The sequence below is a fragment of the Oncorhynchus kisutch genome, unplaced genomic scaffold (genome assembly GCF_002021735.2).
Source record: "Oncorhynchus kisutch isolate 150728-3 unplaced genomic scaffold, Okis_V2 scaffold3846, whole genome shotgun sequence".
Classification (NCBI taxonomy): Eukaryota; Metazoa; Chordata; class Actinopteri; order Salmoniformes; family Salmonidae; genus Oncorhynchus; species Oncorhynchus kisutch.
In genome coordinates this window covers 175907-202621 of record NW_022265791.1, presented here as the reverse complement: position 1 = coordinate 202621, position 26715 = coordinate 175907, and the positions used below count along the sequence as shown (strand labels likewise).

Sequence of the window (26715 nt, the reverse complement as noted above, 5' to 3'; positions counted from 1 at the left end):
TGGGGTGTGATATGTAATGTTGTCCCTCCTCTTCCTCTAGTCCTGTGGGGTGTGATATGTAATGGTGTTTACCCTCCTCTTCCTCTAGTCCTGTGGGGTGTGATATGTAATGGTGTCCCTCCTCTTCCTCTAGTCATGTGGGGTGTGATATGTAATGGTGTTTACCTCCTCTTCCTCTAGTCCTGTGGGGTGTGATATGTAATGGTGTCCCTCCTCTTCCTCTAGTCCTGTGGGGTGTGATATGTAATGGTGTTTACCTCCTCTTCCTCTAGTCCTGTGAGGTCCCAGCTGTGGTTCAAACTGATCTGACGACGCTTCCAGTGCTCCAGGAACGTCGCAACTACACACACAGACACACAGATTTAGCCATGATCACAGACACACACAGACATGATCACAGACACACACAGTCATGTGAATATAGGTCCACCAACTCTAGCAGAGGAAACCTGAGACACAGTGGTAGGAGAGCAGCGGGGGGTTACACTCTGGTTACACCCCCAGAGGTCCTACTGTGTCTAATAATACACAGACCTGGCCCCCCAGACGGGCTGGCTGACGGGCTAGCTGACGGCCTGGCTGACTGACGGGCTGGCTGACGGGCTGACGGGCTAGCTGACGGGCTAGCTGACGGGCTAGCTGACTGACGGGGTAGCTGACGGGGTAGCTGACTGACGGGCTAGCTGACGGCCTAGCTGACTGACGGGCTGGCTGACGGGCTAGCTGACGGGGTAGCTGACTGACGGGCTAGCTGACGGGGTAGCTGACTGACGGGCTAGCTGACGGCCTAGCTGACTGACGGGCTGGCTGACGGGCTAGCTGACGGCCTGGCTGGCTAAAGGGCTGGCTGGCTGACGGGCTGGCTGGCTGACGGGCTGGCTGACTGACGGGCTAGCTGACGGCCTTAGCTGGCTGACGGGCTAGCTGACTGACGGGCTAGCTGACGGCTTAGCTGGCTGACGGGCTAGCTGGCTGACGGGCTGGCTGGCTGACGGGCTGGCTGGCTGACGGGCTGGCTAACGGGCTAGCTGGCTGACGGGCTAGCTGGCTGACGGGCTAGCTGGCTGACGGGCTAGCTGGCGACCTAGCTGACTGACGGGCTAGCTGGCTGGGCTGGCTGGCTGAGAGACAGACTGGCTGGCTGATGGGCGGGCTGGATGGCTGAGAGACAGACTGGCTGGCTGATGGGCAGGCTGGCTGGCTGACAGAGAAACAGACTGGCTGGCTGGCTGGCTGACAGAGAGACAGACTGGCTGGCTGGCTGACTGGATGACATACAGACTGATGGACAGGAGGGGGCGGTACTATAGGGTCATAAAACATTGGAATGTTAATACATACCCCAGAGGGACATGAAGATGGGGGTAGTAAGGGGCAGTAAGGGGCAACAGAACGTTAATACATACCCCAGAGGGACATGAAGATGGGGGTTGTAAGGGGTAGTAAGGGGCAGTAAGGGGTAACAGAGCGTTAATACATACCCCAGAGGGACATGAAGATGGGGGTAGTAAGGGGTAGTAAGGGGCAGTAAGGGGTAACAGAACGTTAATACATACCCCAGAGGGACATGAAGATGGGGGTAGAAAGGGGCAGTAGAACGTTAATACATACCCCACCCCAGAGGGACATGAAGATGGGGGTAGAAAGGGGCAGTAGAACGTTAATACATACCCCACCCCAGAGGGACATGAAGATGGGGGTAGTAAGGGGCAGTAAGGGGCAGTAAGGGGTAACAGAACATTAATACATACCCCAGAGGGACATGAAGATGGGGGTAGTAAGGGGTAGTAAGGGGTAACAGAACGTTAATACATACCCCAGAGGGACATGAAGATGGGGGTAGTAAGGGGCAGTAAGGGGTAACAGAACGTTAATACATACCCCAGAGGGACATGAAGATGGGGGTAGTAAGGGGTAGTAAGGGGTAACAGAACGTTAATACATACCCCAGGGGGACATGAAGATGGGGGTTGTAAGGGGTAGTAAGGGGCAGTAAGGGGTAACAGAACGTTAATACATACCCCAGAGGGACATGAAGATGGGGGTAGTAAGGGGCAGTAAGGGGCAACAGAACGTTAATACATACCCCAGAGGGACATGAAGATGGGGGTAGTAAGGGGCAGTAAGGGGCAACAGAACATTAACACATACCCCAGAGGGACATGAAGATGGGGGTAGTAAGGGGCAGTAAGGGGCAGTAAGGGGTAACAGAACATTAATACATACCCCAGAGGGACATGAAGATGGGGGTAGTAAGGGGTAGTAAGGGGCAGTAAGGGGCAACAGAACGTTAATACATACCCCAGAGGGACATGAAGATGGGGGTAGTAAGGGGTAGTAAGGGGCAGTAAGGGGTAACAGAACGTTAATACATACCCCAGAGGGACATGAAGATGGGGGTTGTAAGGGGTAGTAAGGGGCAGTAAGGGGCAACAGAACGTTAATACATATCCCAGAGGGACTTGAAGATGGGGGTAGTAAGGGGTAGTAAGGGGCAACAGAACGTTAATACATACCCCAGAGGGACATGAAGATGGGGGTAGTAAGGGGTAGTAAGGGGTAACAGAACGTTAATACATACCCCAGGGGGACATGAAGATGGGGGTTGTAAGGGGTAGTAAGGGGCAGTAAGGGGTAACAGAACGTTAATACATACCCCAGAGGGACATGAAGATGGGGGTAGTAAGGGGTAGTAAGGGACAGTAAGGGGTAACAGAACGTTAATACATACCCCAGAGGGACATGAAGATGGGGGTAGTAAGGGGTAGTAAGGGGCAGTAAGGGGTAACAGAACATTAATACATACCCCAGAGGGACATGAAGATGGGGGTAGTAAGGGGCAGTAAGGGGCAACAGAACATTAACACATACCCCAGAGGGACATGAAGATGGGGGTAGTAAGGGGTAGTAAGGGGCAGTAAGGGGCAACAGAACGTTAATACATACCCCAGAGGGACATGAAGATGGGGGTAGTAAGGGGCAGTAAGGGGCAGTAAGGGGTAACAGAACGTTAATACATACCCCAGAGGGACATGAAGATGGGGGTTGTAAGGGGCAGTAAGGGGCAACAGAACGTTAATACATATCCCAGAGGGACATGAAGATGGGGGTAGTAAGGGGTAGTAAGGGGCAACAGAACGTTAATACATACCCCAGAGGGACATGAAGATAGCGAAGAAGACGGTGGCAGGGTTGTCGAACAGGTGGGATGCGCGGGCGGTGCCACAGGCGGTGGACAGGTGCCAGTAGTCACACACTCCGTCACACAGAGGACACATAGTGAAGTTCTGCTGCTTATCACACATCTCCAGGCTACACACACACACACACACACACACACACACACACACACACACACACACACACACACACACACACACACACACACACACACACACACACACACAGTCACATTTTTCTTTCGCAACAAAAGAAAGGTGCATTTTGTATGTGGGGACTCCACTGCAATTCCCCTGTGCCTCCAATAGGGGTCCCAACCCCGACTTGGAATGTTCTAGAGACACCCGGGGCCTCATTTATAACCGCTGAGTATATTGAACACTAAATATCTGCATGCACCCTTTCTGTACAGACTGCTAACCCACAGACATATTGATACTTCTAAACTTGGTGCACGCCAAACATACCCATGCTTCCTGGTATGAATCACACCGGTCTTCAAACTGTGCACGTGAGAACAGGCATTATAATTCTGCCTGAAAAACATCCATCAGTCACCTTTTATGGGGACAATAACACCCTTATTTGCTGTATACTGTGGAAGTATTGGAAATAGGCCAAGACGGTCTCTAAAGGAAATAGAGAACTTGATAATGATATCTATGTATTACGTTTCTACAATGGAAATGTCCTTGTTTTTGAAAGAAAATCACATTTTTTGTCCATTAACATCAAATTGATCAGAAATACAGTGTGGACATTGTTAATATAGTAAATGACTATTGTAGCTGGAAACGGCTGATTTTTTATGGAATATCTACATAGGCGTACAGAGGCCCATTATCAGCAACCATCACTCCTGTGTTCCAATGGCACGTTGTGTTAGCTAATCCAAGTTTATCATATTAAAAGGCTAATTGATCATTAGAAAACACTTTTGCAATTATGTTAGCCTAGCTGAAATTGTTGTTCTGATTAAAGAAGCAATAAAACTGGCCTTCTTTGGACTAGTTGAGTATCTGGAGCATCAGCATTTGTGGGTTCGATTACAGGCTCAAAATGGCCAGAAACAAAGAACTTTCTTCTGAAACTCGTCAGTCTATTCTGGTTCTGAGAAATGAAGGTTATTCCATGCGAGAAATTTCCAAGAAACTGAAGATCTCGTACAACGCTGTGTACTACTGCCGTCACAGAACAGAGCAAACTGGCCCTAACCAGAATAGAAAGAGGAGTGGGAGGCCCCGGTGCACAACTGAGCAAGAGGACAAGTACATTAGAGTGTCTAGTTTGAGAAACAGATGCCTCAAGTCCTCAACTGGCAGCTTCCTTAAGTAGTAAACGCAAAACACCAGTCTCAACGTCAACAGTGAACTCCGGAATGCTGGCCTCCTAGGCAGAGTTGCACAGGAAAGAGCCAAATATCAGACTGGCCAATAACAATAAATATGGGCAAAAGAACACAGAGGAACTATAGAACCATCAACAGTCTCTCTTTAAATGACTATAGCGGCCGCTAACGGGCCTCTCTTTAAATGACTATAGAACCATCATCGGCCTCTCTTTAAATGACTATAGAACCATCATCGGCCTCTCTTTAAATGACTATAGAACCATCATCGGCCTCTCTTTAAATGACTATAGAACCATCATCGGCCTCTCTTTAAATGACTATAGAACCATCAACGGTCTCTCTTTAAATGACTATAGGGGCCGCTAACGGGCCTCTCTTTAAATGACTATAGGGTCCGCTAACGGGCCTCTCTTTAAATGACCATAGCGGCCGCTAACGGGCCTCTCTTTAAATGACTATAGAACCATCAACGGTCTCTCTTTAAATGACTATAGGGGCCGCTAACGGGCCTCTCTTTAAATGACCATAGCGGCCGCTAACGGGCCTCTCTTTAAATGACTATAGAACCATCAACGGCCTCTCTTTAAATGACTATAGAACCATCAACGGCCTCTCTTTAAATGCCTATAGGGGCCGCTAACGGCCTCTCTTTAAATGACTATAGAACCATCAACGGGCCTCTCTTTAAATGACTATAGGGGCCGCTAACGGGCCTCTCTTTAATTGACTATAGAACCATCAACGGCCTCTCTTTAAATGACTATAGAACCATCAACGGTCTCTCTTTAAATGACTATAGAACCATCAACGGCCTCTCTTTAAATGACTATAGAACCATCAACGGCCTCTTTTTAAATGACTATAGAACCATCAACAGGCCTCTCTTTAAATGACTATAGGGGCCGCTAACGGGCCTCTCTTTAAATGACTATAGAACAATCAACGGTCTCTCTTTAAATGACTATAGAACCATCAACGGTCTCTCTTTAAATGACTATAGAACCATCAACGGTCTCTCTTTAAATGACTATAGAACCATCAACGGCCTCTCTTTAAATGACTATAGGTGCCGCTAACGGGCCTCTCTTTAAATGACTATAGGGGCCGCTAACGGTCCACTCTTTAAATGACTACAGAACCATCAATGGCCTCTCTTTAAATGACTATAGGGGCCGCTAACGGGCCTCTCTTTAAATGACTATAGGGGCCGCTAACTGGCCTCTCTTTAAATGACTACAGAACCATCAATGGCCTCTCTTTAAATGACTATAGGGGCTGCTAACGGGCCTCTCTTAAAATGACTATAGAACCATCAACGGCCTCTCTTTAAATGACTATAGGGGCCGCTAACAGGCCTCTCTTTAAATGACTATAGGGGCCGCTAATGGGCCTCTCTTTAAATGACTATAGAACCATCAACGGCCTCTCTTTAAATGACTATAGAACCATCAACGGTCTCTCTTTAAATGACTATAGAACCATCAACGGTTCCTCTTTAAATGACTATAGGGGCCGCTAACGGGCCTCTCTTTAAATGACTATAGAACCATCAACGGGCCTCTCTTTAAATGACCATAGCGGCCGCTAACGGGCCTCTCTTTAAATGACTATAGAACCATCAACGGCCTCTCTTTAAATGACTATAGCGGCCGCTAACGGGCCTCTCTTTAAATGACTATAGAACCATCAACGGCCTCTCTTTAAATGACTATATAACCATCAACGGCCTCTCTTTAAATGACTATAGAACCATCAACGGCCTCTCTTTAAATGACTATAGAACCATCAACGGCCTCTCTTTAAATGACTATAGGGGCCGCTAACGGCCTCTCTTTAAATGACTATAGAACCATCAACGGCCTCTCTTTAAATGACTATAGGGGCCACTAACGGGCCTCTCTTTAAATGACTATAGAACCATCAACGGTCTCTCTTTAAATGACTATAGAACCATCAACGGCCTCTCTTTAAATGACTATAGAACCATCAACGGTCTCTCTTTAAATGACTATAGAACCATCAACGGCCTCTCTTTAAATGACTATAGAACCATCAACGGTCTCTCTTTAAATGACTATAGAACCATCAACGGTCTCTCTTTAAATGACTATAGAACCATCAACGGTCTCTCTTTAAATGACTATAGAACCATCAACGGCCTCTCTTTAAATGACTATAGAACCATCAACGGCCTCTCTTTAAATGACTATAGAACCATCAACGGCCTCTCTTTAAATGACTATAGAACCATCAACGGCCTCTCTTTAAAATGACTATAGGGGCCACTAACGGGCCTCTCTTTAAATGACTATAGAACCATCAACGGTCTCTCTTTAAATGACTATAGAACCATCAACGGCCTCTCTTTAAAATGACTATAGGGGCCGCTAACGGCCTCTCTTTAAATGACTATAGAACCATCAACGGCCTCTCTTTAAATGACTAGAGAACCATCAACGGCCTCTCTTTAAAATGACTATAGGGGCCGCTAACGGGCCTCTCTTTAAATGACTATAGGGGCCGCTAACGGGCCTCTCTTTAAATGACTATAGAACCATCAACGGCCTCTCTTTAAATGACTATAGAACCATCAACGGCCTCTCTTTAAATGACTATAGAACCATCAACGGCCTCTCTTTAAATGACTATAGAACCATCAACGGTCTCTCTTTAAATGACTATAGAACCATCAACGGGCCTCTCTTTAAATGACTATAGGGGCCGCTAACGGGCCTCTCTTTAATTGACTATAGAACCATCAACGGTCTCTCTTTAAATGACTATAGAACCATCAACGGTCTCTCTTTAAATGACTATAGGGGCCGCTAACGGGCCTCTCTTTAAATGACTATAGGGGCCGCTAACGGGCCTCTCTTTAAATGACTATAGAACCATCAACGGCCTCTCTTTAAATGACTATAGAACAATCAACGGTCTCTCTTTAAATGACTATAGGGGCCGCTAACGGGCCTGTCTTTAAATGACTATAGAACCATCAACGGCCTCTCTTTAAATGACTATAGAACCATCAACGGCCTCTCTTTAAATGACTATAGAACAATCAACGGTCTCTCTTTAAATGACTATAGGGGCCGCTAACGGGCCTGTCTTTAAATGACTATAGAACCATCAACGGCCTCTCTTTAAATGACTATAGAACCATCAACGGCCTCTCTTTAAATGACTATAGAACCATCAACGGCCTCTCTTTAAATGACTATAGAACCATCAACGGTCTCTCTTTAAATGACTATAGAACCATCAACGGGCCTCTCTTTAAATGACTATAGGGGCCGCTAACGGGCCTCTCTTTAATTGACTATAGAACCATCAACGGTCTCTCTTTAAATGACTATAGAACCATCAACGGTCTCTCTTTAAATGACTATAGGGGCCGCTAACGGTCCTCTCTTTAAATGACTACAGAACCATCAATGGCCTCTCTATAAATGACTATAGGGGCCGCTAACGGGCCTCTCTTTAAATGACTATAGAACCATCAACGGTCTCTCTTTAAATGACTATAGAACCATCAATGGCCTCTCTTTAAATGACTATAGGGGCCGCTAACGGGCCTCTCTTTAAATGACTATAGGGGCCGCTAATGGGCCTCTCTTTAAATGACTATACAACCATCAACGGCCTCTCTTTAAATGACTATAGAACCATCAACAGTCTCTCTTTAAATGACTATAGAACCATCAACGGCCTCTCTTTAAATGACTGTAGGGGCCGCTAACGGGCCTCTCTTTAAATGACTATAGAACCATCAACGGCCTCTCTTTAAATGACTATAGAACCATCAACGGCCTCTCTTTAAATGACTATAGAACCATCAACGGCCTCTCTTTAAATGACTATAGAACCATCAACGGCCTCTCTTTAAATGACTATAGGGGCCGCTAACGGGCCTCTCTTTAAATGACTATAGGGGCCGCTAATGGGCCTCTCTTTAAATGACTATAGAACCATCAACGGCCTCTCTTTAAATGACTATAGAACCATCAACGGCCTCTCTTTAAATGACTATAGAACCATCAACGGCCTCTCTTTAAATGACTATAGAACCATCAACGGTCTCTCTTTAAATGACTATAGAACCATCAACGGTCTCTCTTTAAATGACTATAGAACCATCAACAGTCTCTCTTTAAATGACTATAGAACCATCAACGGTCTCTCTTTAAATGACTGTAGGGGCCGCTAACGGGCCTCTCTTTAAATGACTATAGAACCATCAACGGCCTCTCTTTAAATGACTATAGGGGCCGCTAACGGGCCTCTCTTTAAATGACTATAGGGGCCGCTAACGGGCCTCTCTTTAAATGACTATAGAACCATCAACGGCCTCTCTTTAAATGACTATAGAACAATCAACGGCCTCTCTTTAAATGACTATAGAACCATCAACGGTCTCTCTTTAAATGACTATAGAACCATCAACGGTCTCTCTTTAAATGACTATAGAACCATCAACAGTCTCTCTTTAAATGACTATAGAACCATCAACGGTCTCTCTTTAAATGACTGTAGGGGCCGCTAACGGGCCTCTCTTTAAATGACTATAGAACCATCAACGGCCTCTCTTTAAATGACTATAGGGGCCGCTAACGGGCCTCTCTTTAAATGACTATAGGGGCCGCTAACGGGCCTCTCTTTAAATGACTATAGAACCATCAACGGCCTCTCTTTAAATGACTATAGAACAATCAACGGTCTCTCTTTAAATGACTATAGGGGCCGCTAACGGGCCTCTCTTTAAATGACTATAGAACCATCAACGGCCTCTCTTTAAATGACTATAGAACCATCAACGGCCTCTCTTTAAATGACTATAGAACCATCAACGGCCTCTCTTTAAATGACTATAGAACCATCAACGGGCCTCTCTTTAAATGACTATAGGGGCCGCTAACGGGCCTCTCTTTAATTGACTATAGAACCATCAACGGTCTCTCTTTAAATGACTATAGGGGCCGCTAATGGTCCTCTCTTTAAATGACTATAGGGGCCGCTAACTGGCCTCTCTTTAAATGACTATAGAACCATCAACGGTCTCTCTTTAAATGACTATAGGGGCCGCTAACGGGCCTCTCTTTAAATGACTATAGGGGCCGCTAATGGGCCTCTCTTTAAATGACTATAGAACCATCAACGGGCCTCTCTTTAAATGACTATAGAACCATCAACAGTCTCTCTTTAAATGACTATAGAACCATCAACGGTCTCTCTTTAAATGACTGTAGGGGCCGCTAACGGGCCTCTCTTTAAATGACTATAGAACCATCAACGGCCTCTCTTTAAATGACTATAGGGGCCGCTAACGGGCCTCTCTTTAAATGACTATAGCGGGCTTGTTTTTCGAACAATAACATCTGTGTCAATATCGCAAAATTAACTTGGAAACAACCTGTTGTCATATTTGCTGTTGTAATCAATCATAAAATCAGAAACAGGGTATGCTGTCAATCTTGGTCAGTAATCTACAGCAGCACTGTAGAATTGGGGTCTAAAGTCTTAAAGTGCACCTCAGATCAGTAAAATACCAGAAACAGCTGCTCTTTTTACTACTGAAGTGGGTCCATTTAAAATGACAGATGGGATGAATGGTAGCCTATCCTACCTGGTTGTAGGTCTATAGGCTATTGCGTTAGTAGCCTAGGAAACCATCACACTCAGAAAAGGTGAGGAATTTAATCTACAGTGATCATGTAAATTAATTCAACAGAAGGAAATATGCCTCTATTTTAGAACGCAAAGATAAAATAGATTCTTGTCACTAATGGCATCCTGTTATATTCAGCTGATGTTCTGATTAGTTATATATTCCTGTATACGGTTACTAGGCTACTGTTGTCTTCTGGCAGTACTTCAAACACCAGAAATATCCGCATGGTCTAACGTTTGAGGGAGGATAAAAAACATTCTCGGTTTTTATAAAATGCCAACTTGTGTCTGAAAACTGGCATGTTTTGGGGCATACTTTGTGCAAACACAACGTTTCTAAATGAGGTCCCAGGGATTTCCTGTTCAGCTGTTGTTTCCAGTCTGCCAATGTTCCTCCTACACACAGACAAGACTAGAGTGTGTACCTGACATGTATCTGGTCTGTGTGTAGCTGGTCTGTGTGTGTGTGTGTGTGTGTGTGTGTACCTGACATGTAGCTGGAGTGTGTGTGTGTGTGTACCTGACATGTAGCTGGAGTGTGTGTGTGTGTGTGTGTGTACCTGACATGTAGCTGGAGTGTGTGTGTGTGTGTGTGTACCTGACATGTAGCTGGAGTGTGTGTGTGTGTGTGTGTACCTGACATGTAGCTGGAGTGTGTGTGTGTTGTGTGTGTACCTGACATGTAGCTGGAGTGTGTGTGTGTGTGTGTGTACCTGACATGTAGCTGGAGTGTGTGTGTGTGTGTGTGTACCTGACATGTAGCTGGAGTGTGTGTGTGTGTGTGTGTACCTGACATGTAGCTGGAGTGTGTGTGTGTGTGTGTGTACCTGACATGTAGCTGGAGTGTGTGTGTGTGTGTGTGTACCTGACATGTAGCTGGAGTGTGTGTGTGTGTGTGTGTACCTGACATGTAGCTGGAGTGTGTGTGTGTGTGTGTACCTGACATGTAGCTGGAGTGTGTGTGTGTGTGTGTGTACCTGACATGTAGCTGGAGTGTGTGTGTGTGTGTGTGTACCTGACATGTAGCTGGAGTGTGTGTGTGTGTGTGTGTGTACCTGACATGTAGCTGGAGTGTGTGTGTGTGTGTGTGTACCTGACATGTAGCTGGAGTGTGTGTGTGTGTGTGTGTACCTGACATGTAGCTGGAGTGTGTGTGTGTGTGTGTGTGGTGTACCTGACATGTAGCTGGAGTGTGTGTGTGTGTGTGTACCTGACATGTAGCTGGAGTGTGTGTGTGTGTGTACCTGACATGTAGCTGGAGTGTGTGTGTGTGTGTACCTGACATGTAGCTGGAGTGTGTGTGTGTGTGTACCTGACATGTAGCTGGAGTGTGTGTGTGTGTGTACCTGACATGTAGCTGGAGTGTGTGTGTGTGTGTACCTGACATGTAGCTGGAGTGTGTGTGTGTGTGTACCTGACATGTAGCTGGAGTGTGTGTGTGTACCTGACATGTAGCTGGAGTGTGTGTGTGTACCTGACATGTAGCTGGAGTGTGTGTGTGTACCTGACATGTAGCTGGAGTGTGTGTGTGTGTACCTGACATGTAGCTGGAGTGTGTGTGTGTGTACCTGACATGTAGCTGGAGTGTGTGTGTGTGTACCTGACATGTAGCTGGAGTGTGTGTGTGTGTACCTGACATGTAGCTGGAGTGTGTGTGTGTGTACCTGACATGTAGCTGGAGTGTGTGTGTGTGTACCTGACATGTAGCTGGAGTGTGTGTGTGTGTACCTGACATGTAGCTGGAGTGTGTGTGTGTGTACCTGACATGTAGCTGGAGTGTGTGTGTGTGTACCTGACATGTAGCTGGAGTGTGTGTGTGTACCTGACATGTAGCTGGAGTGTGTGTGTGTACCTGACATGTAGCTGGAGTGTGTGTGTGTGTGTACCTGGGTACGTCCATATCCACAGTGTAACAGCCGTAGCAGAAGACGATAATCCCAACCATAGAGGCTGGTATGAGCAGCTGAGTGTAGACGCCCAGCCAGGCGAAGTACAGACCAATCTTCTCCCCAAAGTACTTCCTGTAAGTCAGAGGTCATCAGCAGTCAGATGTGTGATCCTTAATATAATGCAGCATTGTAATGTACTATTAGAGACTGGTGCTGATACCTGATGAGGCTGCTGTTAGGGTTTGCGTTCACTAGTAATAATGAGCGATGATAATGTAGTAATAATCTACTAATGTTGGTAACTAATGAGGGGGAAGCAGGTAGCCTAGCGATTAAGAGCGTTGGGCAAGTAACCGAAAGGTCGCTGGTTTGAAGCCCTGAGGCGACCAGGCGAGAATTATTTTAATTGTAATCAATGTGCCCATGAGCAAGGCACTTAACCCTAATTGTTCCTGTAAATTGCTCTGTAAAAAAATATGATAATGTAATGCAGTAATAATGGTATCTAATGATCTATGTAGTAATAATAGTATTGGTACCTGATAATGTAATGCAGTAACAATGCAATGATTATACCTGATGATAATGTAGTAATAGCATAGTAATGTTGGTATCTGATAATGTAATGCAGTAATAATGGTATCTAATGATCTATGTAGTAATAATAGTATTGGTACCTGATAATGTAATGCAGTAACAATGGTATCTAATGATCTATGTAGTAATAATAGTATTGGTACCTGATAATGTAATGCAGTAACAATGGTATCTAATGATCTATGTAGTAATAATAGTATTGGTACCTGATAATGTAATGCAGTAACAATGGTATCTAATGATCTATGTAGTAATAATAGTATTGGTACCTGATAATGTAATGCAGTAACAATGGTATCTAATGATCTATGTAGTAATAATAGTATTGGTACCTGATAATGTAATGCAGTAACAATGGTATCTAATGATCTATGTAGTAATAATAGTATTGGTACCTGATAATGTAATGCAGTAACAATGGTATCTAATGATCTATGTAGTAATAATAGTATTGGTACCTGATAATGTAATGCAGTAACAATGGTATCTAATGATCTATGTAGTAATAATAGTATTGGTACCTGATAATGTAATGCAGTAACAATGGTATCTAATGATCTATGTAGTAATAATAGTATTGGTACCTGATAATGTAATGCAGTAACAATGGTATCTAATGATCTATGTAGTAATAATAGTATTGGTACCTGATAATGTAATGCAGTAACAATGGTATCTAATGATCTATGTAGTAATAATAGTATTGGTACCTGATAATGTAATGCAGTAACAATGGTATCTAATGATCTATGTAGTAATAATAGTATTGGTACCTGATAATGTAATGCAGTAACAATGGTATCTAATGATCTATGTAGTAATAATAGTATTGGTACCTGATAATGTAATGCAGTAACAATGGTATCTAATGATCTATGTAGTAATAATACTATTGGTACCTGATAATGTAATGCAGTAACAATGGTATCTAATGATCTATGTAGTAATAATAGTATTGGTACCTGATAATGTAATGCAGTAACAATGCAATGATTATATTATATATAATGTAGTAATAGCATGGTAATGTTGGTATCTGATAATGTAATGCAGTAATAATGTAATGTTGATACCTGATGGTAATGTAATGTAGTAATAGCATGGTAATGTTTGTATCTGATAATGTAATGCAGTAATAATGTAATGTTGATACCTGATGGTAATGTAATGTAATAATAGCATAGTAATGTTGGTATCTGATAATGTAATGCAATGATAATGTAATGTAGTAATAGCATGGTAATGTTTGTATCTGATAATGTAATGCAGTAATAATGTAATGTTGATACCTGATGGTAATGTAATGTAATAATAGCATAGTAATGTTAGTATCTGATATGTAATGTAGTAATAACATAGTAATATGGTAACATTGTAGTAATGCTGGTACCTGATGATATTGTAATGCAGTAATAATATAGTAATGTAGGTACCTGATAATGTAATAATGATGTATGTAACTAATGATGTAATGATAATGCAGGTACCCGATGATAATGCAATAATAATGTAGGTACCTGATGATGTAACAATAATGTAGGCACCTGGTGATAATGTTATGAAATAATAATGTTGTATTGTTGGTACCGGGTAATAATGTAATATAGTTGTGGTAATGTGGGCATCTGATAATGTCATGTTGTTATAACATAGTATTGTTGGTAATGTGGTATTAATGTAGTAATGCCGACACCCAATGATAATGTCATGTAGTAATCATGTAATGTTGATACCTGATGAGGTCCACAGGTTGGTATTTGTAGAAGGCTCCATATCTGGCCCACTCATCATGCAGCAGCTTAGACAGAACAGAGAGTAGAGTTCAGTACAGTCATCAGAGTAGAGTACAGTCATCAGAGTAGAGTTCAGTACAGTCATCAGAGTAGAGTTCAGTACAGTCATCAGAGTAGAGTACAGTCATCAGAGTAGAGTTCAGTACAGTCATCAGAGTAGAGTTCAGTACAGACATCAGAGTAGAGTTCAGTACAGTCATCAGAGTAGAGTTCAGTACAGTCATCAGAGTAGAGTTCAGTACAGTCATCAGAGTAGAGTTCAGTACAGTCATCAGAGTAGAGTTCAGTACAGTCATCAGAGTAGAGTACAGTCATCAGAGTAGAGTTCAGTACAGTCATCAGAGTAGAGTTCAGTACAGTCGTCAGAGTAGAGTTCAGTCATCAGAGTAGAGTTCAGTACAGTCATCAGAGTAGAGTTCAGTCATCAGAGTAGAGTTCAGTACAGTCATCAGAGTAGAGTTCAGTACAGTCATCAGAGTAGAGTTCAGTCCAGTCATCAGAGTAGAGTTCAGTACAGTCATCAGAGTAGAGTTCAGTACAGTCATCAGAGTAGAGTTCAGTCATCAGAGTAGAGTTCAGTACAGTCATCAGAGTAGAGTTCAGTCCAGTCATCAGAGTAGAGTTCAGTCATCAGAGTAGAGTTCAGTACAGTCATCAGAGTAGAGTTCAGTCCAGTCATCAGAGTAGAGTTCAGTCATCAGAGTAGAGTTCAGTACAGTCATCAGAGTAGAGTTCAGTACAGTCATCAGAGTAGAGTTCAGTACAGTCATCAGAGTAGAGTTCAGTACAGGCATCAGAGTAGAGTTCAGTCATCAGAGTAGAGTTCAGTACAGACATCAGAGTGGAGTTCAGTCATCAGAGTAGAGTTCAGTACAGACATCAGAGTAGAGTCCAGTCATCAGAGTAGAGTTCAGTCATCAGAGTAGAGTTCAGTACAGACATCAGAGTAGAGTACAGTCATCAGAGTAGAGTTCAGTACAGTCATCAGAGTAGAGTTCAGTTCAGTCATCAGAGTAGAGTTCAGTACAGACATCAGAGTAGAGTTCAGTACAGTCATCAGAGTAGAGTTCAGTACAGTCATCAGAGTAGAGTTCAGTACAGACATCAGAGTAGAGTTCAGTACAGTCATCAGAGTAGAGTATAGTACAGTCATCAGAGTAGAGTTCAGTACAGTCATCAGAGTAGAGTCCAGTCATCAGAGTAGAGTTCAGTACAGTCATCAGAGTAGAGTTCAGTACAGTCATCAGAGTAGAGTACAGTACAGTCATCAGAGTAGAGTACAGTACAGTCATCAGAGTAGAGTTCAGTACAGTCATCAGAGTGGAGTTCAGTACAGTCATCAGAGTAGAGTTCAGTACAGTCATCAGAGTAGAGTACAGTACAGTCATCAGAGTAGAGTTCAGTACAGTCATCAGAGTAGAGTACAGTCATCAGAGTAGAGTTCAGTACAGTCATCAGAGTAGAGTTCAGTCCAGTCATCAGAGTAGAGTTCAGTACAGTCATCAGAGTAGAGTACAGTCATCAGAGTAGAGTTCAGTACAGTCATCAGAGTAGAGTTCAGTACAGTCATCAGAGTGGAGTACAGTCATCAGAGTAGAGTTCAGTACAGTCATCAGAGTAGAGTTCAGTACAGTCATCAGAGTAGAGTTCAGTACAGTCATCAGAGTAGAGTACAGTTCAGTCATCAGAGTAGAGTTCAGTCATCAGAGTAGAGTACAGTACAGTCATCAGAGTAGAGTTCAGTACAGTCATCAGAGTAGAGTTCAGTACAGTCATCAGAGTAGAGTACAGTTCAGTCATCAGAGTAGAGTTCAGTCATCAGAGTAGAGTACAGTACAGTCATCAGAGTAGAGTTCAGTACAGTCATCAGAGTAGAGTTCAGTACAGTCATCAGAGTAGAGTTCAGTACAGTCATCAGAGTAGAGTTCAGTACAGTCATCAGAGTAGAGTACAGTTCAGTCATCAGAGTAGAGTTCAGTCATCAGAGTAGAGTACAGTACAGTCATCAGAGTAGAGTTCAGTACAGTCATCAGAGTAGAGTTCAGTCCAGTCATCAGAGTAGAGTTCAGTACAGTCATCAGAGTAGAGTTCAGTACAGTCATCAGAGTAGAGTTCAGTCATCAGAGTAGAGTTCAGTCATCAGAGTAGAGTTCAGTACAGTCATCAGAGTAGAGTTCAGTCATCAGAGTAGAGTTCAGTCATCAGAGTAGAGTTCAGTACAGTCATCAGAGTAGAGTTCAGTCATCAGAGTAGAGTTCAGTCATCAGAGTAGAGTTCAGTCCAGTCATCAGAGTAGAGTTCAGTACAGTCATCAGAGTAGAGTACAGTACAGTCATCAGAGTAGAGTTCAGTCCAGACATCAGAGTAGAGTTCAGTACAGTCATCAGAGTAGAGTACAGTACAGTCATCAGAGTAGAGTTCAGTACAGTCATCAGAGTAGAGTTCAGTACAGTCATCAGAGTAGAGTTCAGTACAGTCATCAGAGTAGAGTACAGTCATCAGAGTAGAGTTCAGTACAGTCATCAGAGTGAGTTCAGTACAGTCATCAGAGTAGAGTCAGTCATCAGAGTAGAGTTCAGTACAGTCATCAGAGTAGAGTACAGTCATCAGAGTAGAGTTCAGTACAGTCATCAGAGTAGAGTACAGTCATCAGAGTAGAGTTCAGTACAGTCATCAGAGTAGAGTACAGTCATCAGAGTAGAGTTCAGTACAGTCATCAGAGTAGAGTACAGTCCATCAGAGTAGAGTTCAGTACAGTCATCAGAGTAGAGTCAGTACAGTCATCAGAGTAGAGTTCAGTACAGTCATCAGAGTAGAGTTCAGTCCAGTCATCAGAGTAGAGTCCAGTCATCAGAGTAGAGTTCAGTACAGTCATCAGAGTAGAGTTCAGTACAGTCATCAGAGTAGAGTTCAGTACAGTCATCAGAGTAGAGTTCAGTACAGTCATCAGAGTAGAGTTCAGTACAGTCATCAGAGTAGAGTTCAGTACAGTCATCAGAGTAGAGTACAGTCATCAGAGTAGAGTTCAGTACAGTCATCAGAGTAGAGTACAGTACAGTCATCAGAGTAGAGTTCAGTACAGTCATCAGAGTAGAGTATAGTACAGTCATCAGAGTAGAGTTCAGTACAGTCATCAGAGTAGAGCACAGTCCAGACATCAGAGTAGAGTACAGTCCAGTCATCAGAGTAGAGTTCAGTACAGTCATCAGAGTAGAGTATAGTACAGTCATCAGAGTAGAGTTCAGTACAGTCATCAGAGTAGAGCACAGTCCAGACATCAGAGTAGAGTACAGTACAGTCATCAGAGTAGAGTTCAGTCCAGTCATCAGAGTAGAGTCCAGTCATCAGAGTAGAGTTCAGTACAGTCATCAGAGTAGAGTTCAGTACAGTCATCAGAGTAGAGTTCAGTACAGTCATCAGAGTAGAGTTCAGTACAGTCATCAGAGTAGAGTTCAGTACAGTCATCAGAGTAGAGTTCAGTACAGTCATCAGAGTAGAGTTCAGTACAGTCATCAGAGTAGAGTTCAGTACAGTCATCAGAGTAGAGTTCAGTACAGTCATCAGAGTAGAGTACAGTCATCAGAGTAGAGTTCAGTACAGTCATCAGAGTAGAGTACAGTACAGTCATCAGAGTAGAGTTCAGTACAGTCATCAGAGTAGAGTATAGTACAGTCATCAGAGTAGAGTTCAGTACAGTCATCAGAGTAGAGCACAGTCCAGACATCAGAGTAGAGTACAGTCCAGTCATCAGAGTAGAGTTCAGTACAGTCATCAGAGTAGAGTATAGTACAGTCATCAGAGTAGAGTTCAGTACAGTCATCAGAGTAGAGCACAGTCCAGACATCAGAGTAGAGTACAGTCCAGTCATCAGAGTAGAGTACAGTCCAGTCATCAGAGTAGAGTTCAGTACAGTCATCAGAGTAGAGTATAGTACAGTCATCAGAGTAGAGTTCAGTACAGTCATCAGAGTAGAGCACAGTCCAGACATCAGAGTAGAGTACAGTACAGTCATCAGAGTAGAGTTCAGTCCAGTCATCAGAGTAGAGTTCAGTACAGTCATCAGAGTAGAGTTCAGTCCAGTCATCAGAGTAGAGTTCAGTCCAGTCATCAGAGTAGAGTTCAGTCCAGTCATCAGAGTAGAGTTCAGTCCAGTCATCAGAGGAGAGTTCAGTCCAGTCATCAGAGTAGAGTTCAGTCCAGTCATCAGAGTAGAGTTCAGTACAGTCATCAGAGTAGAGTTCAGTACAGTCATCAGAGTAGAGTTCAGTACAGTCATCAGAGTAGAGTTCAGTACAGTCATCAGAGTAGAGTTCAGTACAGTCATCAGAGTAGAGTACAGTACAGTCATCAGAGTAGAGTACAGTCCAGTCATCAGAGTAGAGTTCAGTACAGTCATCAGAGTAGAGTTCAGTCCAGTCATCAGAGTAGAGTTCAGTCCAGTCATCAGAGTAGAGTTCAGTCCAGTCATCAGAGTAGAGTACAGTACAGTCATCAGAGTAGAGTTCAGTACAGTCATCAGAGTAGAGTTCAGTACAGTCATCAGAGTAGAGTTCAGTACAGTCATCAGAGTAGAGTTCAGTACAGTCATCAGAGTAGAGTTCAGTACAGTCATCAGAGTAGAGTTCAGTACAGTCATCAGAGTAGAGTTCAGTACAGTCATCAGAGTGGAGTTCAGTACAGTCATCAGAGTGGAGTTCAGTACAGTCATCAGAGTAGAGTTCAGTACAGTCATCAGAGTAGAGTCCAGTACAGTCATCAGAGTAGAGTTCAGTACAGTCATCAGAGTGGAGTTCAGTACAGTCATCAGAGTAGAGTTCAGTCCAGACATCAGAGTAGAGTTCAGTCATCAGAGTAGAGTCCAGACATCAGAGTAGAGTCCAGACATCAGAGTAGAGTATAGTACAGTCATCAGGATTTCACAGTCCAGGCATCAGAGTAGAGTTCAGTACAGACATCAGAGGAGAGTTCAGTACAGTCATCAGAGTAGAGTTCAGTCCAGACATCAGAGTAGAGTTCAGTACAGACATCAGAGTAGAGTTCAGTACAGTCATCAGAGTAGAGTTCAGTCCAGACATCAGAGTAGAGTACAGTCCAGTCATCAGAGTAGAGTACAGTCCAGTCATCAGAGTAGAGTTCAGTACAGTCATCAGAGTAGAGTTCAGTACAGTCATCAGAGTAGAGTTCAGTACAGTCATCAGAGTAGAGTTCAGTACAGTCATCAGAGTGGAGTTCAGTACAGTCATCAGAGTGGAGTTCAGTACAGTCATCAGAGTAGAGTTCAGTACAGTCATCAGAGTAGAGTCCAGTACAGTCATCAGAGTAGAGTTCAGTACAGTCATCAGAGTGGAGTTCAGTACAGTCATCAGAGTAGAGTTCAGTCCAGACATCAGAGTAGAGTTCAGTCATCAGAGTAGAGTCCAGACATCAGAGTAGAGTCCAGACATCAGAGTAGAGTATAGTACAGTCATCAGGATTTCACAGTCCAGGCATCAGAGTAGAGTTCAGTACAGACATCAGAGGAGAGTTCAGTACAGTCATCAGAGTAGAGTTCAGTCCAGACATCAGAGTAGAGTTCAGTACAGACATCAGAGTAGAGTTCAGTACAGTCATCAGAGTAGAGTTCAGTCCAGACATCAGAGTAGAGTACAGTCCAGTCATCAGAGTAGAGTACAGTCCAGTCATCAGAGTAGAGTTCAGTCCAGTCATCAGAGTAGAGTTCAGTCCAGTCATCAGAGTAGAGTACAGTACAGACATCAGAGTAGAGTTCAGTACAGACATCAGAGTAGAGTAGAGTACAGACATCAGAGTAGAGTAGAGTACAGACATCAGAGTAGAGTAGAGTACAGTCCAGACATCAGAGTAGAGTACAGTCCAGACATCAGAGTAGAGTACAGTCATCAGAGTAGAGTACAGTCATCAGAGTAGAGTACAGTACAGTCATCAGAGTAGAGTACAGTACAGACATCAGAGTAGAGTACAGTCCAGACATCAGAGTAGAGTCCAGACATCAGAGTAGAGTACAGACATCAGAGTAGAGTACAGACATCAGAGTAGAGTATAGTACAGTCATCAGAGTAGAGTACAGTACAGTCATCAGAGTACAGTCCAGACATCAGAGTACAGTCCAGACATCAGAGTAGAGTACAGTCCAGACATCAGAGTAGAGTACAGTCCAGTCATCAGAGTAGAGTACAGTCCAGACATCAGAGTAGAGCACAGTCCAGACATCAGAGTAGAGCACAGTCCAGACATCAGAGTAGAGCACAGTCCAGACATCAGAGTAGAGTACAGTCCAGTCATCAGAGTAGAGTACAGTCCAGACATCAGAGTAGAGCACAGTCCAGACATCAGAGTAGAGCACAGTCCAGACATCAGAGTAGAGCACAGTCCAGGCATCAGAGTAGAGTACAGTACAGACATCAGAGTAGAGTACAGTCCAGTCATCAGAGTAGAGTACAGTCCAGTCATCAGAGTAGAGTACAATACAGTCATCAGAGTAGAGTACAGTCCAGACATCAGAGTAGAGTACAGTACAGTCATCAGAGTAGAGTACAGTACAGTCATCAGAGTAGAGTACAGTACAGTCATCAGAGTAGAGTACAGTACAGTCATCAGAGTAGAGTACAGTCATCAGAGTAGAGTCCAGACATCAGAGTAGAGTCCAGACATCAGAGTAGAGTATAGTACAGTCATCAGGATTTCCCAAACGTTTTTACTTCATGGCCCACCAATTGAGGTGTGTTATCGTGACCCAACGTAAGGGTTGAGTGTGAAAAAAAAAACATATCGGCAGCAGAGAGAACATGTTGCAGTTTTAAAGCTAAATCCTGTGACCCACCTGGACCCACGAGTGGGTCCCAACCCCCAGTTTGGGAAGCACTGTAGTAGAGTACAGTGTTACGGCACCTCCCTGCTCTGTCTACTGGGTTTTGCTGCGCTTACTTCCTGCAGGAGATTGATGGGCGGAGTAGGAGAGGTGGGCGGAGCTGGGAGGGTCGTCATGGCTGATGGGGTATACCTGTGACAGCTCAGCTGTGGCATAAAGCCACTGTTTCCCCATTCAGCAAGAGATTCCCCTCTCCATGCAGACCTTTGGTCGTTTCCCCATTCAGCAAGAGATTCCCCTCTCCATGCAGACCTTTGGTCGTTTCCCCATTCAGCAAGAGATTCCCCTCTCCATGCAGACCTTTGGTCGTTTCCCCATTCAGCAAGAGATTCCCCTCTCCATGCAGACCTTTGGTCGTTTCCCCATTCAGCAAGAGATTCCTCTCTCCATGCAGACCTTTGGTCGTTTCCCCATTCAGCAAGAGATTCCTCTCTCCATGCAGACCTTTGGTCGTTTCCCCATTCAGCAAGAGATTCCTCTCTCCATGCAGACCTTTGGTCGTTTCCCCATTCAGCAAGAGATTCCTCTCTCCATGCAGACCTTTGGTCGTTTCCCCATTCAGCAAGAGATTCCCCTCTCCATGCAGACCTTTGGTCGTTTCCCCATTCAGCAAGAGATTCCTCTCTCCATGCAGACCTTTGGTCGTTTCCCCATTCAGCAAGAGATTCCCCTCTCCATGCAGACCTTTGGTCGTTTCCCCATTCAGCAAGAGATTCCCCTCTCCATGCAGACCTTTGGTCGTTTCCCCATTCAGCAAGAGATTCCCCTCTCCATGCAGACCTTTGGTCGTTTCCCCATTCAGCAAGAGATTCCCCTCTCCATGCAGACCTTTGGTCGTTTCCCCATTCAGCAAGAGATTCCCCTCTCCATGCAGACCTTTGGTCGTTTCCCCATTCAGCAAGAGATTCCCCTCTCCATGCAGACCTTTGGTCGTTTCCCCATTCAGCAAGAGATTCCCCTCTCCATGCAGACCTTTGGTCGTTTCCCCATTCAGCAAGAGATTCCCCTCTCCATGCAGACCTTTGGTCGTTTCCCCATTCAGCAAGAGATTCCCCTCTCCATGCAGACCTTTGGTCATTTCGTTGTGGTTTTGGCAGTTGACACCTAATTTACTGACTGTCATGCCTCATCTGATTATTGTTGTGAGTGTTTATTTATTCCTTCATTCAGTGTGTGGTTTCCCATTGTTTGTTACAATCTTGGTTGTAGCAACAGTATATTATAGTATAGTAGAGCAGTAGTTACCTGTCTGTCATTCCTCTCTGAGTGACCCACAACCTTATAATCCCCCTGCAGAGAGGGGAGGAGTCAGACAGACCAATCACATCACAATTAGAAAGCTCACAGTGTATTACAGTTTGCGTTACCAATAGCAACATTATCACGAGGTTAACAGTAACATCATCACAAATACTCTATGTGCAGCTGGAAGGACAGGAACTTACATCATGGAGAGGGAAGGCTGAATCATAGACACCTTTAGCTATTAATGTGGTGATGCCTGAGAGAGAAAGAGGGAGAGGTGTCGGTTACTCAATGTATCAACAAACTCATCTAATATTAGTGAGAGATGCTTCAGTGATCTGTATCAGCTTTCCCATTCAGAGAGGAGAGAAGTGGCTGGGTGGGGGCAAGAGAGGAGAGAATAGGGCAGGGCAATAGAGGAGAGGGCAGGAGAGGAGAGGGCAGGAGAGGAGAGGGCAGGAAATGAGAGGAGCGGGCAGGAGAGGAGAGGGCAGGAAATGAGAGGAGCGGGAAGGAAATGATAGGAGCGGGCAGGAGAGGAGCGGGCAGGAGAGGAGCGGGCAGGAGAGGAGAGGGCAGGAACAGTGGGAAGCTCAGTGGGAACAGCTTTAACTAATTGATTCATTACCTCATGAACTAATTAACAAGACCTCTACGAAGTCAGAAACATCAGTGATTAGCTTCACCAACGAGCCAATCACAGCACAGCTACAGGAACCACAACTCCCACATGCCTCTGCTTCAATCTCAGCCTGACCCCACAACACACTTCAGGAGATGAGAGGACGATAAAGGGAACTGGGAAGAGAGGAGGAGAGGACGATAAAGGGAACTGGGAAGAGAGGAGGAGAGGACAATAAAGGGAACTGGGAGGAGAGGACAATAAAGGGAACTGGGAGGAGAGGACAATAAAGGGAACTGGGAAGAGAGGACAATAAAGGGAACTGGGAAGAGAGGACAATAAAGGGAACTGGGAAGAGAGGACAATAAAGGGAACTGGGAAGAGAGGACAATAAAGGGAACTGGGAAGAGAGGACAATAAAGGGAACTGGGAAGAGAGGACAATAAAGGGAACTGGGAAGAGAGGACAATAAAGGGAACTGGGAAGAGAGGACAATAAAGGGAACTGGGAAGAGAGGACAATAAAGGGAACTGGGAAGAGAGGACAATAAAGGGAACTGGGAAGAGAGGACAATAAAGGGAACTGGGAAGAGAGGACAATAAAGGGAACTGGGAAGAGAGGAGGAGAGGACAATAAAGGGAACTGGGAAGAGAGGAGGAGAGGACAATAGGGAACTGGGAGGAGAGGACAATAAAGGGAACTGGGAGGAGAGGACAATAAAGGGAACTGGGAGGAGAGGACAATAAAGGGAACTGGGAAGAGAGGAAGAGAGGACAATAAAGGGAACTGGGAAGAGAGGAGGAGAGGACAATAAAGGGAACTGGGAAGAGAGGACAATAAAGGGAACTGGGAGGAGAGGACAATAAAGGGAACTGGGAGGAGAGGACAATAAAGGGAACTGGGAAGAGAGGACAATAAAGGGAACTGGGAAGAGAGGAGGAGAGGACAATAAAGGGAACTGGGAAGAGAGGAGGAGAGGACGATAAAGGGAACTGGGAAGAGAGGAGGAGAGGACGATAAAGGGAACTGGGAAGAGAGGAGGAGAGGACAATAAAGGGAACTGGGAAGAGAGGAAGAGAGGACAATAAAGGGAACTTGGAAGAGAGGAGGAGAGGACAATAAAGGGAACTGGGAAGAGAGGACAATAAAGGGAACTGGGAGGAGAGGACAATAAAGGGAACTGGGAGGAGAGGACAATAAAGGGAACTGGGAAGAGAGGACAATAAAGGGAACTGGGAAGAGAGGACAATAAAGGGAACTGGGAAGAGAGGACAATAAGGGAACTGGGAGGAGAGGACAATAAAGGGAACTGGGAGGAGAGGACAATAAAGGGAACTGGGAGGAGAGGACAATAAAGGGAACTGGGAGGAGAGGACAATAAAGGGAACTGGGAGGAGAGGACAATAAAGGGAACTGGGAGGAGAGGACAATAAAGGGAACTGGGAGGAGAGGACAATAAAGGGAACTGGGAGGAGAGGACAATAAAGGGAACTGGGAAGAGAGGACAATAAAGGGAACTGGGAAGAGAGGACAATAAAGGGAACTGGGAAGAGAGGACAATAAAGGGAACTGGGAAGAGAGGACAATAAAGGGAACTGGGAAGAGAGGACAATAAAGGGAACTGGGAAGAGAGGACAATAAAGGGAACTGGGAAGAGAGGACAATAAAGGGAACTGGGAAGAGAGGACAATAAAGGGAACTGGGAAGAGAGGACAATAAAGGGAACTGGGAAGAGAGGACAATAAAGGGAACTGGGAAGAGAGGACAATAAAGGGAACTGGGAAGAGAGGACAATAAGGGAACTGGAAGAGAGGAGGAGAGGACAATAAAGGGAACTGGGAAGAGAGGAGGAGAGGACGATAAAGGGAACTGGGAAGAGAGGGACAATAAAGGGAACTGGGAAGAGAGGACAATAAAGGGAACTGGGAAGAGAGGAGGAGAGGACAATAAAGGGAACTGGGAAGAGAGGAGGAGAGGACGATAAAGGGAACTGGGAAGAGAGGAGGAGAGGACGATAAAGGGAACTGGGAAGAGAGGAGGAGAGGACAATAAAGGGAACTGGGAGGAAGAGGACAATAAAGGGAACTGGGAGGAGAGGACAATAAAGGGAACTGGGAAGAGAGGACAATAAAGGGAACTGGGAGGAGAGGACAATAAAGGGAACTGGGAAGAGAGGACAATAAGGGAACTGGGAAGAGAGGGACAATAAAGGGAACTGGGAAGAGAGGACAATAAAGGGAACTGGGAAGAGAGGACAATAAAGGGAACTGGGAAGAGAGGACAATAAAGGGAACTGGGAAGAGAGGACAATAAAGGGAACTGGGAAGAGAGGACAATAAAGGGAACTGGGAAGAGAGGACAATAAAGGGAACTGGGAAGAGAGGACAATAAAGGGAACTGGGAAGAGAGGACAATAAAGGGAACTGGGAAGAGAGGACAATAAAGGGAACTGGGAAGAGAGGACAATAAAGGGAAACTGGGAAGAGAGGACAATAAAGGGAACTGGGAAGAGAGGACAATAAAGGGAACTGGGAAGAGAGGACAATAAAGGGAACTGGGAAGAGAGGACAATAAAGGGAACTGGGAAGAGAGGACAATAAGGGAACTGGGAAGAGAGGACAATAAAGGGAACTGGGAAGAGAGGACAATAAAGGGAACTGGGAAGAGAGGACAATAAAGGGAACTGGGAAGAGAGGACAATAAAGGGAACTGGAAGAGAGGACAATAAAGGGAACTGGGGAAGAGAGGAGGAGAGGACAATAAAGGGAACTGGAAGAGAGGAGGAGAGGACGATAAAGGGAACTGGGAAGAGAGGAGGAGAGGACATAAAGGGAACTGGAAGAGAGGAGGAGAGGACGATAAAGGGAACTGGGAAGAGAGGAGGAGAGGACAATAAAGGGAACTGGAAGAGAGGAGGAGAGGACAATAAAGGGAACTGGGAAGAGAGGAGGAGAGGAAATAAAGGGAACTGGGAAGAGAGGAGGAGAGGACAATAAAGGGAACTGGGAGAGAGGAGGAGAGGACAATAAAGGGACTGGGAAGAGAGGAAGAGAGGACGATAAAGGGAATGGGAAGAGAGGAGGAGAGGAACAAAAGGGAACTGGGAAGAGAGGAGGAGAGGACAATAAAGGGAACTGGGAAGAGAGGAGGAGAGGACAATAAAGGGAACTGGGAAGAGAGGAGGAGAGGACAATAAAGGGAACTGGGAAGAGAGGAGGAGAGGACAATAAGGGAACTGGGAAGAGAGGACGATAAAGGGAACTGGGAAGAGAGGACGATAAAGGGAACTGGGAAGAGAGGACAATAAAGGGAACTGGGAAGAGAGGAGGAGAGGACAATAAAGGGAACTGGGAAGAGAGGAGGAGAGGACAATAAAGGGAACTGGGAAGAGAGGAGGAGAGGACAATAAAGGGAACTGGGAAGAGAGGAGGAGAGGACGATAAAGGGAACTGGGAGGAGAGGAGGAGAGGACAATAAAGGGAACT

General features: G+C 44.7%; 1 protein-coding gene across 1 annotated transcript in view; it reads right to left on the bottom strand.

Moving 5' to 3' along the window:
* The window catches only part of LOC116372023 (anoctamin-1), a 145616-nt gene that overhangs the window by 93280 nt on the left and 25621 nt on the right, over positions 1-26715 (bottom strand). Inside the window, exons 8-13 of the mRNA XM_031821090.1 lie at positions 22809-22864; positions 22609-22653; positions 14418-14482; positions 12085-12219; positions 3152-3312; positions 258-340 (exon numbers count right to left, since the gene is read on the bottom strand). Of these exons, the coding sequence (XP_031676950.1) occupies positions 258-340; positions 3152-3312; positions 12085-12219; positions 14418-14482; positions 22609-22653; positions 22809-22864 (545 nt within the window). The remainder of the gene's footprint in view (positions 1-257; positions 341-3151; positions 3313-12084; positions 12220-14417; positions 14483-22608; positions 22654-22808; positions 22865-26715) is intronic.